Raw genomic sequence first — 17,788 nt, forward strand, 5'->3', positions numbered from 1 at the left:
GAGACTTTATGGGGAGAAAATGATGGCATACTGGAAAAATTGGAAACAACAACAAAGGAAAAAGAGGAACTGAAGTCGTTCAGTGATTCTAATTGGTCAATACGATTGGAAAAAAAATAGAGAGAGAAAGAGAGAGAGAGAGAGAGAGAGAGAGAGAGAGAGAGAGAGAGAGAAGAGAACAATGGGAGTGCCGCTGTTAGAGAGGAGACAGTAGCCGGACGACCTCAGAAGATATCTCAGGCAGATGGAGACGAAACGGTAGGTGGAAATCTTACACACCGACCACGGCCTCTCAGCCCCGATATTTCATCTGAAGACAGCGGGTATGTTGGAAGACTACACTGACGGCCTCTGGAAGGCGAGCACTTATCTGAAGAGGTGATAGAAGAAGAAACAGGAATCTATAGGGAAGAGATACTGAAGAAAGTATTACAATCACAATTTAAAGGAGCTTTCGAAGATTTAAAATTAAATAGGGCAGTAGGTTTAAATAATATTACAACAATATTCCAAAGTCATTGATCGAAGTGGCAACAAAACGATTATTCACGTTGACGTGTAGAATGTATGAGACTGGTGATACACCATGACTTTCGTAAAAAACATGACCCTCACGATTCCCAAGATTCCAAGAACCAACAAGAGCGAGAATTATCGCACAAACTGCTAAACAGCACATGCATCCCAGTTGTTGCCAAGAATAATATACGGAAGAATTGTAAAGAAACCCCAGAGTGTGTTAGATGAAGATGAAATTGGAAAGGTAAACGTACCAGATAGGCCGTTCTGACTTCACGGTTGATAATGAAAGCGAGACAGAAAACATAATCAAGACTCGTTCATACTATATGTCGACCTGGAAAAAGCGTTCGACATTGTTAAAGAACTCCAAATCCTGAGGAATGTAGCAGTAACCTAAAGGGAAAGACGGGTAATATAAAGTTTATTAAATAATGAAGAGGAAACAATAAGACTGGAAAACCAAGAACGAAGTGCTCGTATTAATTAGAAAGACTGTAAGACAAGGATGTAGTCTTTCGCCTCTACTCTTCAATCTATACATGGAAGAAGCAATTACGGAAATAAAAGTAGAAAGTTTCAGGAAATGAATTAAAATTCAAGATGAACGGATATCAATAAGATTCACAAATTTTTTGCCATCCTCAGTAAAACTACGGAAAAAGCACGGGTCAAAAGAGCACAGAATATGAATTGAGACTAACTCGAAGAAAGACGAAAGTAACTAGAGGTAGCAGAAATGAGAACAGTGAGTTCCTTAACATCCTTAACATGATAAATGGTGGTTACGATGCAAATGACGTTAACGATTTCTGCTACCTAAGCAGCAAAGTAATCCATGACGGACGGAGCAAGGAGGACGTAAAGAGCAGACTAGGATTTGCAAACAGGGCATTCCTGACTAACAGAAATCTACTATCATCAACTATAGGACTTACTTCGAGGAATAAATTTCTGAGAATGTAAGTTTGGAGCACAGTTTTGTGTGGTAGTGAAACGTGGACTTTGCGAAACTAGAACCGAAGAGAATCGAAACATTTGAGATGTGGTGGTATAGAAGAATGTTGAAAATTAGGTGAACTGATAAGGTAAGGAATGAGGAGGTTCTGTGCAGAAACGGAGAGGAAAGGAATATGTGGAAAACACTGATAAGGGAAGGGACAGAACGACAGGACATCTGTTAAGAGTTGAGGAAATGACTCCCATGGTACTAGAGGGAGCTGTAGAAGGCAAAAACTGTAAAGGAATACAGAGATTGGGATTTACCCAGCAGATCAGTAAGGACTTATGTTACAACAGTTTCTGCTCAGAGATGGAAAGTACAGCACAGGAATTAGCGGCAGGATGTGTCAAACCAGCCCGAAGATTGATGACTCATGAAGGTATAAAAATGAAAAAGAACTGACGAACCAGAAAGAAGGCTTCCGGAAAACATGGAGGGGAATAATGTTTATTAGTTATCAGTTGTCGTCAACCTCATCTATGAAGCTCGTTCACTTCTGTCACGTGTATCCTTCGTGATGCTATATTTCAAACAACTAATCTACTTTAAGGCTTAAATAATTCTACTGTCTGACTTACAGTTCCCGTTTCAAATATCCTGCTCCTTATATAATTATAAACGACTGATATCATTTTCCCGGAGTTAAATGCATTAATGCTAAAGGAAGCCATGTATAGTGCCCAAATAGAGTTTACAGATAACTGTTCCAGGTAACACTAAAATATGAAAAACCTTTCCCCTCACAATGAAATAGAAGATGGACGAAATCCACCCACTAGGACACCACGGCGGGATTACTTTGCATAGTAACAGGACATTAATGAAAATTTCGCCAATTGGTTATTTTAAGGGGAAAATTGACGTCAAAGAAAGGCAGTTTGGCAACTCTGTAAGCATATGTATGGTAAGTATCTTCGTTCAACACTACAGAGTTGCACTTACCATTTAGATCGTGTTTCGGTGTCTCGTCCCTTAAACGTTGTACAGCAATTACAGCAAGTCTTGTACAAAACACTTTCCGTTCTGTAATACTAAAGCAGAAACGAAACAACAATAGTTTTTATTGTTCCACTGCTAAAAACGATTTTAGCCTTTAAATGTTTGCTCCGTTCTCATAACACGATTCATATATTCCAGTCCGTGCTCACTATTTCTTCCTTTGCTTCATTTATACCCCTCACCCAAATCAGGAGAAAACCAACTGCTTCATTCATTCTTGGTGGTTCCCTTGCAAGCACGCAAACCACGTAGTCACAGTGTCTAAGTGTATGCATACCCACGTGTCATGTAATTTATTCCTGTTGCTTCGTGAATATACGTTATATGTCAGACCTAGAACTACTACATAGAACATTCAAATCAACTATGGCTATAAAATATCTTCCATTTAAGGAAGAGAGTGTCTTAAAGCTCTCATGGATACAACAAAATAAGAAAATAAAACTTAAACCTAGACCCTCATATCGAACTCTCGTCTTTTGTAATCGAAAGCAAAGCTCTGCCCTGTGCTATAACTAGGCAGTGCGAATTCACAGTAGAAATAAAGTTACTTACCGCATATAGTGTTCACAAACTGTCTTCCTACGACGGCGATTCTCTAAATTTCTTTGATTGTTTCGCAAATAATGCAGGACGTATGACAAGAATATGTAATATGTAAGGAATTTCCTCAGTATGGTAGACGTCTGGGTAAGTGCTAAATTTTTGTCTCAGTTTGACCTCGAAAGAACGTAATCGGGTAGAGAGATTTGCCGAGATATGGACATGAGATTTAGGTCACGCATCAACTTGGTACATAGCATATACGTACAAAACTAATTTTTGTTGCACACATTTCAGTGCTTTTAATACCCAAGAAAACCAGATATTCTCATTTGTGTAGTAAATACTACAAATTTGGAAAAACTCATATAATTGGAGTGATATTCAATGGTAAATGTATTCCAAGTTAAATCCTCTAGAGATTGATCAGACATGTCAATGACGCTTTAAAGGAAACCAGGTAACACAACTTGATTTTAAATTGTAATACAACTTTCAGCATTCTATTTGATGCTCGACTTGAAACTAAGGCTTCAAAATGATAAATATATTTCAAGCCAACAGAGAGTGACACATATTAGGGGAGAATCTCGAATCAGATTAATTAAATGTAAGACAATAACAAAATGATTTCGAGTTGTATGGCTTCAATGTATACGCGAATGTCGAATAAAATCTTAAGAACTGTGCTTTTTATTTTATTTCATCACTTAGAGCTTTAAAACCTATTATACGTAACGAGCAGAAGTTGTTGACGAAAGGTAAATTGTAGGATCAGAAGTATATCATTACAGACTAAATTAGTTACTTTCAGGGAACAGGATAAAGACAGCCAATAAAACAGTCGTAAATTTATTTAGATTTCACTCTTCGTAACAAAACTTTTTGAAATTTAGGCTTTTACCTGAGATTTTACGCAGCAGGACAATATAAACCATGGTTCTTATATTATACAAATTACTGCTTTCACAGAACACACTTTTTTCAGTACGGCACATCATAGCTACGTGCACTGAGAAATAACGCTTTCGATCACAGTCACTGATTTAGAAGGAGAAATTTAATCGTCCAAGTTTTCTCTGCTGCTAACGAGACGAATTCCATGTCGAACAAAGAAGTTCTTCAAACGCTGCTCTGGAAATTGTTTCCCAGCTGCTTCCCAAATTACATTTCTTCAAAATCTGGTGACAGAAACCCGTGGCGGGTTCGAAGTGTTGTCCTCACTGCAGCTTACGGAAATTATTGGTACCTAGCAGGAGAAACAGGTCATTAATTAATTTCGTTGATTATAACATTAACTAGACTCAGTTGATAGTAAATTGAAAAATTTAGATAACGTTATTTATTACAAGATTAAAAACATCAAAGACATTACCGCATACAGTCATTCAGCATTAAATATACAGAAACGGTAAAAGTAAGCAAATGTGAGCAAGAGTGTATTTCAGCCGTCTCAGCATTAGCTGTTGTTAGTATTTTCTGCTTCTGCCAATACAGTAGGTGTCAGACATGAGAATACAGCCTTTAATATGTCTTCTATCTCTGCTCCTTTAATGAATTTTCTTTCTTATACAGTCTAATTTCTTTCACCTTGTCAGAAGCAATGTATCATGTATGACAAAGACGTGTAATATTTCAGCAGCTTTCTAAGTACTCCCAAGTTAAGCCACGTTCTTAATTTTTGTCTTCACTGGAGCTCAAAAGAATGTAATCTACGTCTACATTCCTAATGTACACAGAAAACAACAACAGGACGCTGTCTATTCCAGCCAAAGCATCTGCAGTTCAGCCACGTAAAGAGTGGAAAATGTATAAGTACTACAACTCATGCATTCGACGAGAAACAGCGGAGAAGTAAAGTAATATTTAAAACAACGACACCTGTAAGATGTACAAATGCATAGAGACTAGTATACGCCTATCGTATATTAGAGAAACAAACATTTACCTAGTACATACCATGTTGTTTCATATATCGGAAGCTATGTTCATCTTACTCATTGTACAGCCTCGTAACTTAGGTAACGTACTCGTTAGATGTCACCAGAATACAGCAGTTGTCGATTTCTAACAAGAGATCACAGACGTTGCGGAAATATACGGTAATATACTTTTGCTGATCGCCTCCTGATCGTATTTGAATGTTTTAACTCATAAAAGCCACATGTAGAAACACTAGAATACTAAAAATTATTTATGTACATTACGCTTTGGTTGTGATCTAATCACGAAAGTTTTGCGAGGAGTTAGGAAGCAGTTGTTAGATGATTTCCGCAACAGAGACGGAGTATCCGTTCAATCAGTGTCGATGGAAAGAGGAACATAGACGGTGCCCAGTCTACCACAAATGCCACTGCTACTGTTTCTGCCAGCGATCAGTTTAGAAATGCCTTCGATATGAGTCTTGCCCCCCCCCCCCCCCATGAACCATGGACCTTGCCGTTGGTGGGGAGGCTTGCATGCCTCAGCGATACAGATAGCCGTACCGTAGGTGCAACCATAACGGAGGGGTATCTGTTGAGAGGCCAAACAAACGTGTGGTTCCTGAAGAGGGGCAGCAGACTTTTCAGTAGTTGCAGGGGCAACAGTCTGGATGATTCACTGATCTGACCTTGTAACAATAACCAAAACAGCCTTGCTTTTCTGGTACTGCGAACAGCTGAAAGCAAGGGGAAACTACACCGTAATTTCTCCCGAGGGCATGCAGCTTTACTGTATGGTTAAATGATGATGGCGTCCTCTTGGGTAAAATATTCCGGAGGTAAAATAGTGCCCCATTCGCATCTCCGGGCGGGGACTACTCAAGAGAATGTCATTATCAGGAGAAAGAAAACTGGCATTCCACGGATCGGAGCATGGAATGTCAGATCCCTTAATCGGGCACGTAGGTTAGAAAATTTAAAAAGGGAAATGGATAGGTGAAAGTTAGGTATAGTGGGAATTAGTGAATTTCGGTGGCAGGAGGAACAAGACTTCTGGTCAGGTGACTACAGGGTTATAAACACAAAATCAAATAGGGGTAACGCAGGAGTAGGTTTAATAATGAATAGGAAAATAGGAATGCGGGTAAGCTACTACAAACTGCATAGTGAACGCATTATTGTGGCCAAGATAGATACGAAGCCCACACCTACTACAGTAGTACAAGTTTATATGCCAACTAGCTCCGCAGATGACGAAGAAATTTAAGAAATGTATGATGAAATAAAAGAAATTATTCAGATAGTGAATGGTGACGAAAATTCAATAGTCGCGGGTGACTGGAATTCGGTAGTAGGAAAAGGGAAAGAAGGAAACGTAGTAGGTGAATATGGACTGGGGCAAAGAAATGATAGAGGAAGCCGCCTGGTAGAATTTTGCACAGAGAAAAACTTAATGATAGCTAACACTTGGTTCAAGAATCATAAAAGAAAGCTATATACATGGAAGAAGCCTGGAGATACTGACAGGTTTCAGATAGATTATATAATGATACGACAGAGATTTAGGAACCAGGTTTTAAATTGTAAGACATTTCCATGGAGAGATGTGTACTCTGGCCACAATCTATTAGTTGTAACCTATAGATTAAAACTGAAGAAACTGCCAAAAGGTGGGAATTTAAGGAGATGGGACCTGGCTAAACTAAAACAACCAGAGGTTGTACGGAGTTTCAAGGAGAGCATAAGGGAGCAATTGACAGGATTGGGCGAAAGAAATACAATAGAAGAAGAATGGGTAGCTTTGAGGGATGAAGTAGTGAAGGCAGCATAGAATCAAGTAGGTAAAATGACGAGGGCTAGTAGAAATCCTTGGGTAACAGAAGAAATATTGAATTTAATTGATGATAGGGAAAAATATAAAAATACAGTAAGTGAAGGAGGCAAAAAGGAATACACACGTCTCAAAAATGAGATCGACAGGAAGTGATAAATGGCTAAGCAGGGATGGCTAGAGGACAAATGTAAGGATGTTGAGGCTTATCTCACTACGGGTAAGATAGATACTGCCCACAGGAAAATTAAAGAGATCTTTGGAGAAAAGAGGACCACTTGTATGAATTTCAAGTGCTCAGATGGAAACCTAGTCCTAAGCAAAGAAGGGAAAGCAGAAAGGTGGAAGAAGTATATAGAGGCTCTATACAAGGACGATGTACTTGAGCACAATATTATGGAAATGGAACAGGATGTAGATGAAGATGAAATAGGAGATACGATACTGCGTGAAGAGTTTGAAAGAGCACTGAAAGACCTGAGTCGAAATAAGGCCCATGGAGTAGACAACATTCCATTGGAACTACTGATAGCCTTGATGAGCCAGTCCTGACAAAACTCTACCACCTGGTGAGCAAGATGTATGAGACAAGCGAAATACCCTCAGACTTCAAGAAGAATATAATAATTGCATTCTCAAAGAAAGCAGGTGCTGATAGATGTGAAAATTACCGAACTAACAGTTTAATAAGTCACAGCTGCAAAATACTAACGCGAATTCTTTACAGACGCATGGAAAAACTAGTAGAAGACGACCTCGGGGAAGATCAATTTGGATTCCGTAGAAATGTTGGAACACGTGAGGCAATACTGACCCTAAGACTAATCTTAGAAGCTAGATTAAGGAAAGGCAAACCTACGTTTCTAGCATTTGTAGACTTAGAGAAAGCTTTTGAGAATATTGACTGGAATACTCTCATTCAAATTCTGAAGGCGGCAGGGGTAAAATACAGGGAGCGAAAGGCTATTTACAATTTGTACAGCAACCAGATGGCAGTTACAAGAGTCGAGGGACATGAAAGGGAAGCAGTGGTTGGGAAGGGAGGGAGACAGGGCTGTAGTCTCTCCTCGATGTTATTCAATCTGTATATTGAGCAAGTCGTGTAGGAAACAAAAGAAAAATTCGGAGTAGATATTAAAGTCCATGGAGAAGAAATAAAAACTTTGAGGTTCGCCGATGACATTGTAATTCTGTCAGAGACAGCAAAGGACTTGGAAGAGCAGTTGAACGGAATGGATAGTGTCTTGAAAGGAAGATATAAGATGATCGTCAACAAAAGCAAAACGAGGGTAATGTAATGTAGTCGAATTAAGTCGGGTGATGCTGAAGGAATTAGATCAGGAAGTGAGACACTTAAAGTAGTAAGGGAGTTTTGCTATTTGGGGAGCAAAATAACTGATGATAGTCGAAGTAGAGAGGATATAAAATGTAGACTGGCAATGGGAAGGAAAGCGTTTCTGAAGAAGAGAAATTTGTTAACATCGAATATAGATTTAAGTGTCAGGAAGTCATTTCTGAAAGTATTTCTATGGGGTGTAGCCATATATAGAAGTGATTGATGGACGATAAATAGTTTGGACAAGAATAGAATAGAAGCTTTCGAAATGTGGTGCTACCGAAGAATGCTGAAGATTAGATGGGTACATCACATAACTAATGAGGAAGTATTGAATCGGATTGGGGAGAAGAGAAGTTTGTGGCACAACTTGACCAGAAGAGGGGATCGGTTGGTAGGACATGTTCTGAGGCATCAAGGGATCACCAATATCGTATTGGAGGGCAGCGTGGAGGGTAAAAATCGTAGAGGGAGAGCTAGAGGTCATTACACTAAGCAGATTCAGAAGGATGTAGGTTGCAGTGGGTACTGGGAGATGAAGAAGCTTGCACAGGATAAAATAGCATGGAGAGCTGCATCAAACCAGTCTCAGGACTGAAGACCACAACAACAACAACAACAACAACAACCACAACGTGAGTCTTGCGCAAAATATGGTGAAGAGAATTTCGAGACTGTGGGCGTGTTTGACACACATAATCGAAGAGGGACATCTATTGTCTAATGGAGTCTCTACGAACATTGTTATGGTAAAGGGTAGATTGATCATAGGCCTCAGTTAGTTACTGAGTTACTTCAAGGAACGCAGAGGAAAACGATGAAGATTTGATATTTTTCCAATTTGAGAGCTATATGGAGCACAATTAAATGAATTTATCAGAAATGTCAAGTACAGAATGAGTAGAACGTAAAGCTATTAACGCTAACGGAAAGGACAAAATGAACCCACTGTAATGCAAGAAGGCGAAATAATGGCAACACAAGTGGCGTCTCCTGAAACTCGATGTTTGTGGTCAACGCCACAGGCTGCTGTCGGAGAAACTCATGGTACCCATGGTTGTGATTACTCTCCAATACTGTAACGGTTCATTGATGAAAAAGTGGGGAGATTTCGTGGTCTCTCTTCTCAGCAAGCTTCTGACGGAGGAAGCGCAAAGATACTACCTGCATTCGTATTCGGAAGGCCATGCGGCGCAAATCCTAATCCAGCCATCTACGAATATATTTAGATTTTCTCTGGTCTCCCAGAATCACTGAAGGTGAATGTTGGGATGATCCTTTTGAGAGGGCACAGTTGATTTCCTCTCCTTTATTATCTGCTCTGAGCTGGTTTTTCGTCTCTAATGACCCCTCAGGCGATAGATATTGAAATTTTTGACACATATCTCATGGATAATGCTGTTGATGAGGTTAGGAAAGACGATGTGTAATTACGGGGCACTTTCGCCTAACGATAGTAAGACATCAGCTGAGATTACCGATTTGCGTTCACTCTGAGTGGATTGTGATACGTTATTTTACCCATAGACAAGAGAGAAGTGCGGTCGTGGGCAAGCGCGATTACATTCGAAACATATAGTACTTACTGTCTTATCCAGCGTAACACAGGCACAGTGCTGAAGCGCCAAAAAGCGTTGAGAAAAAGACTAACGGAGTACTGAAGAGTTATCACTTCTCGTATGAGGCTATTGGGATTTGTCGTTATAACCCCATGCTACCTTGCACAGATTAAACGGTCTTCCAAAGACCCACACGGAAGGGGTTCTTCTTAAGCCTATTTTATCTAACTTTGGTTCTCCGATATATTGAGTAGCAAAACTGTTTCTCTGTTGAGCGTATTAGCAAAACGGTGTATACATCACTTTAAGAACTCGGCGGACTTGTTATGCAGATTGGGAAAATTGCGTTTTAGTTACTCCGATATTTTAGTAAGTTTTCTAATTGTCTCTCACGTTCCTCTGTCTAATTCGTCTCAGTTACATAAGGTTTAGTTTAGAATCAGCAAACATTTGACAAAGGGTGACTTCTGATTAATTTTTATTCAATTAGCAGTTCTGTAAGTACACGGATTTACTATGAGGAGCCCTTTGCCACCTTTTATGGTCAATCTATGAAAGATTGTGAGGAACATGCTGTGGAGTCGGTGGTAATGATAATTGTGTGCTTTTTCAGTTATGTAGGCGGCAAACAGATGGGGTTATGATGGGCCACCCTTTGTCATTTTAACTCCATATCTGTTTACAGAATATTTCGAGGAACGTGCCCTGTTTGAGCGGTACTGAGATCTGCGTTTTTGTTCAGATATTTAGATGATACATTTGTTGCTTGCATTGATGAAACTGCGAATGTCAGGACTCAATCCATCTGAATATTCGTTTCATGATGGAGATGGAGAACGATAGCTGTTTTCTGTTTCTATAGGCATTAGACACGAGGAACAATGATGGATCATTGGGACACGACTTTTGTACCACCCAGCTCTCACTAACTTGTATATCGTGACTGATGGTTGCACCTATTCTGCTTAGCTTGAAGTTGTACTTCATGTCTTGGTTCATAAGGCCCACTTAATGTCCACCCTTGATAGATTGTCAGTTTAGTTCGACCTTGCTAAAGTCTCTTTTCACCAGAATTGTTGTAGTGAAAGGCCGACCAGTGAAAAATAAGTCGGTGGCAACTATGCTTGCAGCCTTTTTTCCTTAAGCATGTTGAATCGCCAAAAGAATTAGCTGTATTCTGGAGATGCAGGATGTGAGGTGTGTTTTTCGACCAATTAGGGCCCTTTTAGCGTCTACAAACGATAATCTAAATTTTCCTAAGACGGGTGGCTACTGAATATCTCTTGGAGCTGTTACTTGGTATATACTGGTCAGACGACGAGGATCGTGGAGGACCACCAAACTGAGCACAAGCTTACAACAGACGAGAGCAAATATGCGATTGCAGAACATTTCATTGGCACTAATCATCCTATGGCACAGAACGACACACAGTTTCTGGTTGCACTTCCTGATACAGGGACAGAATTTTTATGGACTGAGTTTAGATTAAACGAGCCACTTGCATTACAAACAGAGATGGACGTTTGTGCTTAGATTCTGCCTCAGATCATTCTCTCTCCTTTGTCATACAACAGAGGGACAGAGTTCACGCTACTTTCTCACGTTTAGATAGTTATTATTCGCTGCCGATCACTTCTGACGTTAATCTTCTGTAGCTGTGTGGTGGCGCTAGTTATTTACCGTGTATATATTTTATTTCGATATGCCCTCGTACTCAGGTTTTAAATTTCCTTGCACAGAGATCCCTCGCTGTATTAGTGCTTTGAAAATGACGGATTGTGCGAAAGTAAAAACATCGGAGGTTGTGGAAGGCGTTATATCGCTGCAATCCCGTGAGTCATCTGCTCCTTCACCCCTCTACCTTCCTCCACAAGCCTCTCCCTAATGACACCACGAAAGAGGACAAATGAGAGTACTGGCGACTCAAGCAGAGTGAGATGGCAGAGTATAATGACTATTCCCCCTTTTCTGTCAATTGGCGTGGAAAAGGTCATACCGAATGTTGGTAAACTTAAAAGCTAGAAGGCACCAGGTCAGGCTGACGTTTGCCCCAACGTTTTACAAATTGTAGCCCGCACTTCTTAACATTCATAAACAATGTGCCGTTACAATTCGGAAGGTTGCCGGTGGCCTCGAAAGAAGTTACGTCAGTAATCTTTAAGAAGGGATAAAGCTACATTCACGATAACCACACATACAGATCAATTGCTTTGATTTGGGCTTTGTGCCCAACAGCAAACACACAGTGAACTAATGGGTTCTAGTCAATGCGAATACCGGTTTCAGAAATGTAAATGAGTTGACGACAGTAATAACTTTGCTTTATGAACTATAGACGAAATGACTCGAGAATGACAGTGATATAGAGATCGCAGACGCCTTCAGTGATCTAAGCAGTCTGCGACGCTCACACTTCTGTAGGATTTACAGGTGCATAAATGATTACATGATAACTTTGAAGACAATTCCAAAGGGTGAACAGCTCAATGGTGAGCTGGGCTTTGTAAGGTAGGTAAGAAAAATACCAGGTTCTGTCCTGTGGTGTCAATACGCTGCACGTAATCTGAAGCATAACATTGTAACTAATAGTGAAATTATTAGACGGGAAGAATGCAGCAAAGAGAGCAGTTGGGTATATAGATGATATACTCGTTATGGTGCCTCCTGACCTTTACCTCAAGGATAAGTCCCCGTAATCAGGTGGCCCACTGATGGCTTGCATGACATTTCGGTAAAATAATTTTATGCGAGTGTCGTGGTATGCCTACTGATAAAGAAAATAATTTTCGTCATTCATATCAACAGTTTCGCAAAAAGAAGTTAAGTACGACAGCACGTTCGCTCCGTGCAATCGTATCATAATGTCATTGTCAATGGAATAGCTTTGTGACCCGTGGATAGGGATATCGACTGTGAATGAAGAGCTACTGTACCATGCTGATGGCATCTCCAGAGCTTTCGAGATTACACAGACAAAAGCCTAGTTTGTATTTCTCGGAGTGTGCTCAGGCGATGGAACTGTGAGATACACGGTTGCGTCGTAAATGTTACGGCAGCGAGACCTAAACATGAACTACGTACTTACAGGTACCGGAATCACTGTAAAGGGCTTACTAATACTCTCCAAAATAGAAGAGCGCCAGCGGAGTTAATCCCAGAACGATTGAAAACTGTCAAACGAGAAATTCGCGAGCTACCTCTTACTAACGGAATTACAATTCCCTAAGATTCCAGCAATTAATTCGGGAAGACGACGGTTCAATCCCGTGTCCGACCATCCTGATTTAGGTTTTCCGTGATTTCCCTAAATCGCTCCAGGCACATGCCGGCATGATCTCTTTGAAAGGGCACGGCCGACTTCCTTCCCCGTCCTTCCGTAATCCGATGAGACCGATGCCCTCGCTGTCTGGTCTCCTTCGACAAAACAACCCCAAGCCAACAATTAATTTTACCCCACCACCCTCTTTCACCTCCATTCCAAGAAAAAGTTCTACTTTTCTGCTGAAAACTCTGTCGATGGAATATTACTACATAACGTGCCTTCCTTTGTCGGAACAACATGTATCTCTTCGACAGCACAAATGTCCAGTTCGAAAATGTTTCCATACTTTTCGAAACTTGGCCGCGCCTCTATGGTGTGAAGAAGTTAGATGTTAAATACAAATCTTTGGTATACAAGTTGTGTCCATTGCATTATGTTACAAGAACCATATCCCATAGTTTCCACTGAATGAAGACTCTAGGACATACAGAAATCAAAGACCTTTATATTAAGAGCGGTACGCCATACTTTTGAATGGTTTGCCACTATAAAGTAGTGCAACACTAAAATGATGATATTAAATGTATGTTAATAAAAAATATTAATTTCCTGATCCACTCTCCTGTGTAATGAAAGGGAATGATTACCAAGGAGTTAATTATTTCATGTCTAAAATCACATCGTTCCTAGAGGACATCTGCCAGGTGCTGAGTACATGCTGCATATGTGACACCTCTCTGAAATATCGTCCGTCACAGTAGCTGAAAAAGAGGACAGCGCGCCGGCTTGTGATGCCACGGGTCCCGCGTTCAATTCCCGGATGGGTTGGAATTATCTCCGCTCAGGGGTCTGGGTTTTTGGCGACGTCGTCATCATCGTCATTTCATCCTCATCGACGCGCAACTATCCGAAGTGGCGCCACTGCAAAAGACTTGCACCAGGTGATCAGTTCTAGTCACCGGCAGGCCATCGCTACTCGACACGTTGTACTATTGTTAAATCATTAACGAATGTTGAGATCATACTTCAACCTAGCTCATCAGCGACTCTTCGCGCTATTTTTCAAAACAGTAGAAGTTGTTGAAGCACAAATGACATTAATAGGTACACAGTGTGCTACAGATCGATATTTTAAAAAAGATATGGAAGATTCCAAAGGATGAAATTCTGAACATTGTGCTAATAACTAAAATGACGTTTACAAAAACAGGAGATCTGCAGACGACGAAATTTGGAACATTTTGCTAATAAGTAACTGTAGCTAGAATATGAAATTATTTTCGTATCAACAGGAGAACCTGCCATTTCGATAGCTACAGTGTGAGATTCTCGGTAAACATTAGGGTTGGAATGGTTATAGATCTCCTTGTTGGAAAACGTATCATACTCCATGTTTGGATAATGCATGTTATTTGAACTTTCTGGAGAATGTCTTGCTTGAACGCATGGAGGATATGATCTTTCAATTGTGAGTTTGTTTGCGGTTTCCGCATGATGGTATTAAGGAGGTATGATAGCCAGGCCACGGCATAGTTCGAAGACAATTTCAAGCACAGAGTAATTGGAAGGATGAACCCAGTCCCTAGGTCAGGGCGCTTCTCTGACCTCTCCTGTACTGATATTTTCCTCTGCGGTTATGTAAAGTCCCTTGTGTGCTCAGACCAATTAGGAACAGTACCAGAATATTATGTGCGTATTTTTACAGCGTTTGATTCGACAAGAGAGCAGCGTATAATCTCACAGAACGTGAGAAAAAACACGATTCGTCGTTGCACGTCATGTAACGTAGTTGGCCGTCATCGCGTTGAATATTTACTCTAATAGTGTAAAGCTACAGATTCGGTTTATAGTATTCGAATGTAAGCTGATTATTTTTGGCAATAGCAGTTCTCCAGATTGCAGTATTCTGGTGTTTCATTTTGCCTACTGAATGCATAAGAATTACTTAGTGCTGCAGAAACTTTAACACCGGCTGTTTCGTTGTTGAAAATATTCCGAATTTCATGGTCCACAATCTCCTACATTCTTAAAACGTCATTCATCAACATCCTGTTTTTAAGATGAAACATTGACCAGAATGCCAGTCATTTTAAACAGGTGAATGGACGATGATCGTCAAGTAAATAGATAACATAATTTTTTTATCGCAAAATGTTATTTCTTTAGTCCGAAGTATCTCTGAATAAATGTGTTCCATAAGTGATTTGTGAACGAATACGCTTTCTTTCTTCATATTGATATCACCAGTAGCTGTAATGATACTGACAGCGATTGTAGTTGAACTGTTAATTTTGTGTAGAGCGTGGGTTCCAAATTGGGTTATGACGTATTTGATGCTCCCATACCTGAAAGATATCTCTTTTTGATTTCATTCCTTGAAAAGATTGCATTACAAGGTCTGCTGGTACTCGTACATGAGAAGAAATAGACTGCTATACGACTGAATCAATTCGAAATCCATCAGAGAATGAAGAATGTTTGTGGGACAACATGTCTGTTGAAAACCACTGTCGTGGAATTGTTCGCGAAGTTCTGTGCAGGACGCTATTTGACACAAGACGCCGGTCGATTTGCGAGCCCAGCCTCATCCATGGAGGGCAAGATCTAATCCCTCCCAATGCGGTTATCACACCTTCGGTCACCTAAAAAAGTCCTCGGAAGGTCGACGATTCCTATTTGGGAAGGATGTGCAGTAGGCAGTTACGATCTTTTTCACGCAGCATGAAACGGTGTTTTACCAAACTGCTTTCTCCAACCTGGTGCTACTGTGGCATGATTGCCGCAATGCTCACGAATTGGCACAAAGATTATGAGTATTATGGCCTTCGGAAGGAATCCTTCTGGTCACCACTGATACATACATTTAGTCTACATGCAGTTAACTATAGATATTTTCAAAAACACTTTTGATATCAGTGCTCTTGCTGCTTAGGGATACCAGCTGTGACTAAACAGTGGTGTGTACACGGTACTAATGCTTGTCCGTCTTTCACAGGAACACGACAAATATTATGCATCAAGATAGTTCAAAGTTTCCGCAGCTTCTGATACTGAACGACTAATTCTTCAAACACTCACTGTCAAGAGCTGTCGCAATGTCGAAAGCACACTCTCTCTGTTAAAACGCATCCACACACTCTTATGTAATGCGGGAGGCGGACCCACCAGTATAAAAGAAGGCATGGAGTGTTGTTTTGCTAGTAGAGAAGCAGTGACAGCACAATCGTTCGGCAGTAGAACTCATTGGTTTCGAGAATGGACTAACCAATGGATGTCATCCGAGTAACAAATCCATCAGATATATTTCAAAACTCCTAAAGCTGTTCAAGTCGACTGTTGGCGGTGTGATTTTGAGTCAGGAAGGTTAAGAAAAAATCACTGCAGAACCAAGACCAGGCGTATCTCATGTACTGACGGACAGAAACCGACGAGCATTACGTAGGTTGGTTGTAAAAATTTCAGCCGGTGGGATCACTTGTCAGACCCAAACTTCTGCCAGCAGTCCAGCTGGTACAATGCGTACAGAGTTAAAAGGAAACTGGTACAGTGGTCGAGCCACACATTTCTGAGGTCAGCGATCCTGAACTGGTAGACAGTGCATGAATAGAAACGAGAGAACTGGAGTGACGTATCACACTACACCCAATGGCAGTTCGATGGAAGATATGGGTTGGTGAATGCCTGGAGGAGTTTATCTGTCATCATGCGTAGTGCCAATAGCGTAGTACGTACGATCTGAGGTTACGGTATCAGGACGTTTTTTGGTTAGAGTGTTGTCTCCTTAGAGTACTTAACAATAAAGCACCATCTGTTAGGCAATGGTTTGTGGAAAATAAGATTCCTGAAATGAACGGGCCTACTCAGAGTCCCGTGCTGAACCACATGGAGCACCTTTTGGATGAGACATAATGAAGACTTTGCCCCTTATTCCATCGTCGAACATCACTACCTCCTATGGATTCGGATCTTGAGGATGAATTCCTCCACATACATTCAGACACCTCACTGATGGTGTGCCCAAGAGGCCTAAAGCTCTCAAAAAGGCGAAAGGTGGACACACCACATGTTGATATCACCAATCAGGTATCTGGATGCTTTTATCAGGGTACATTATCACACATTAGATCTGTTTCCATCTCGCATTAACTGCCTGATGATTCAGTATTCCTGGGACAGAGATAGGTGCTGGCTTCAAATATTGTAATACTCCATGAATGACCCACAACTGTGTTCTGGTTAGTTTGTTAAATATATATTTGATTATAGAGCCGGAAATTTTTATTTCTCATTTATTTGCATTCTACATTCCATATTCTTCTTTTCCCAATTTTTCCTTTTTTTAGGTATCCGCTGACCAGTACCTAGTTTCTATCATGTCATAAAACTGTGTTATGTACATACTCAGAATCACTACAGTAGAACGTTTGCGAATTTAGAAATATCTGTGTCTGCAGAAAATAGTAGGATCGCATCAGCATTACGTAGTATGTGGGAAATAAGTGACTGAAAATCCTCATACATCTGCTGCAATGGGCATTGTTATTCAGCGAAACCGAAGTACATTCGTTTTCTTTTGAGTGAGTGAGACCACTGGTAAAATCATCAACTGTAAATGGGAGAAGATACTTCACCTGTTTTCCTGAAATTACGTTACTCCTCTTTTCAAATGCTTCATTGCTTTGTGTGTGGCAGTCTGTCGTTTCATTCATGTATAAAGCTCGTGAAAGACTTTCTTTCTCCATGATCTTGTCTCTTTCGATCCGCCTGTAGTCGTTTTCTGTAAAGAAAAGATACGATATTTTATTTTTATC

At 40.4% G+C, this 17,788-nt stretch overlaps 1 protein-coding gene across 3 annotated transcripts in view; it reads right to left on the bottom strand.

The window, feature by feature from the left end:
• Positions 1-3,749: 3,749 nt before the first annotated feature.
• Positions 3,750-17,788, bottom strand: part of LOC126267676 (nephrin-like) — a 468,973-nt gene continuing 454,934 nt past the window's right edge. The window contains exons 13-14 of one of the 3 annotated variants that reach the window (XM_049972976.1): positions 17,609-17,754; positions 3,750-4,313 (exon numbers count right to left, since the gene is read on the bottom strand). In XM_049972976.1, coding sequence (XP_049828933.1) covers positions 4,239-4,313; positions 17,609-17,754 — 221 coding nt within the window. In that variant the 3' untranslated portion in view covers positions 3,750-4,238. The remainder of the gene's footprint in view (positions 4,314-17,608; positions 17,755-17,788) is intronic. The other 2 variants (XM_049972977.1, XM_049972978.1) reach the window with 2 other exon arrangements.

This window comes from Schistocerca gregaria, chromosome 4 (genome assembly GCF_023897955.1).
Source record: "Schistocerca gregaria isolate iqSchGreg1 chromosome 4, iqSchGreg1.2, whole genome shotgun sequence".
Lineage (NCBI taxonomy): Eukaryota > Metazoa > Arthropoda > Insecta > Orthoptera > Acrididae > Schistocerca > Schistocerca gregaria.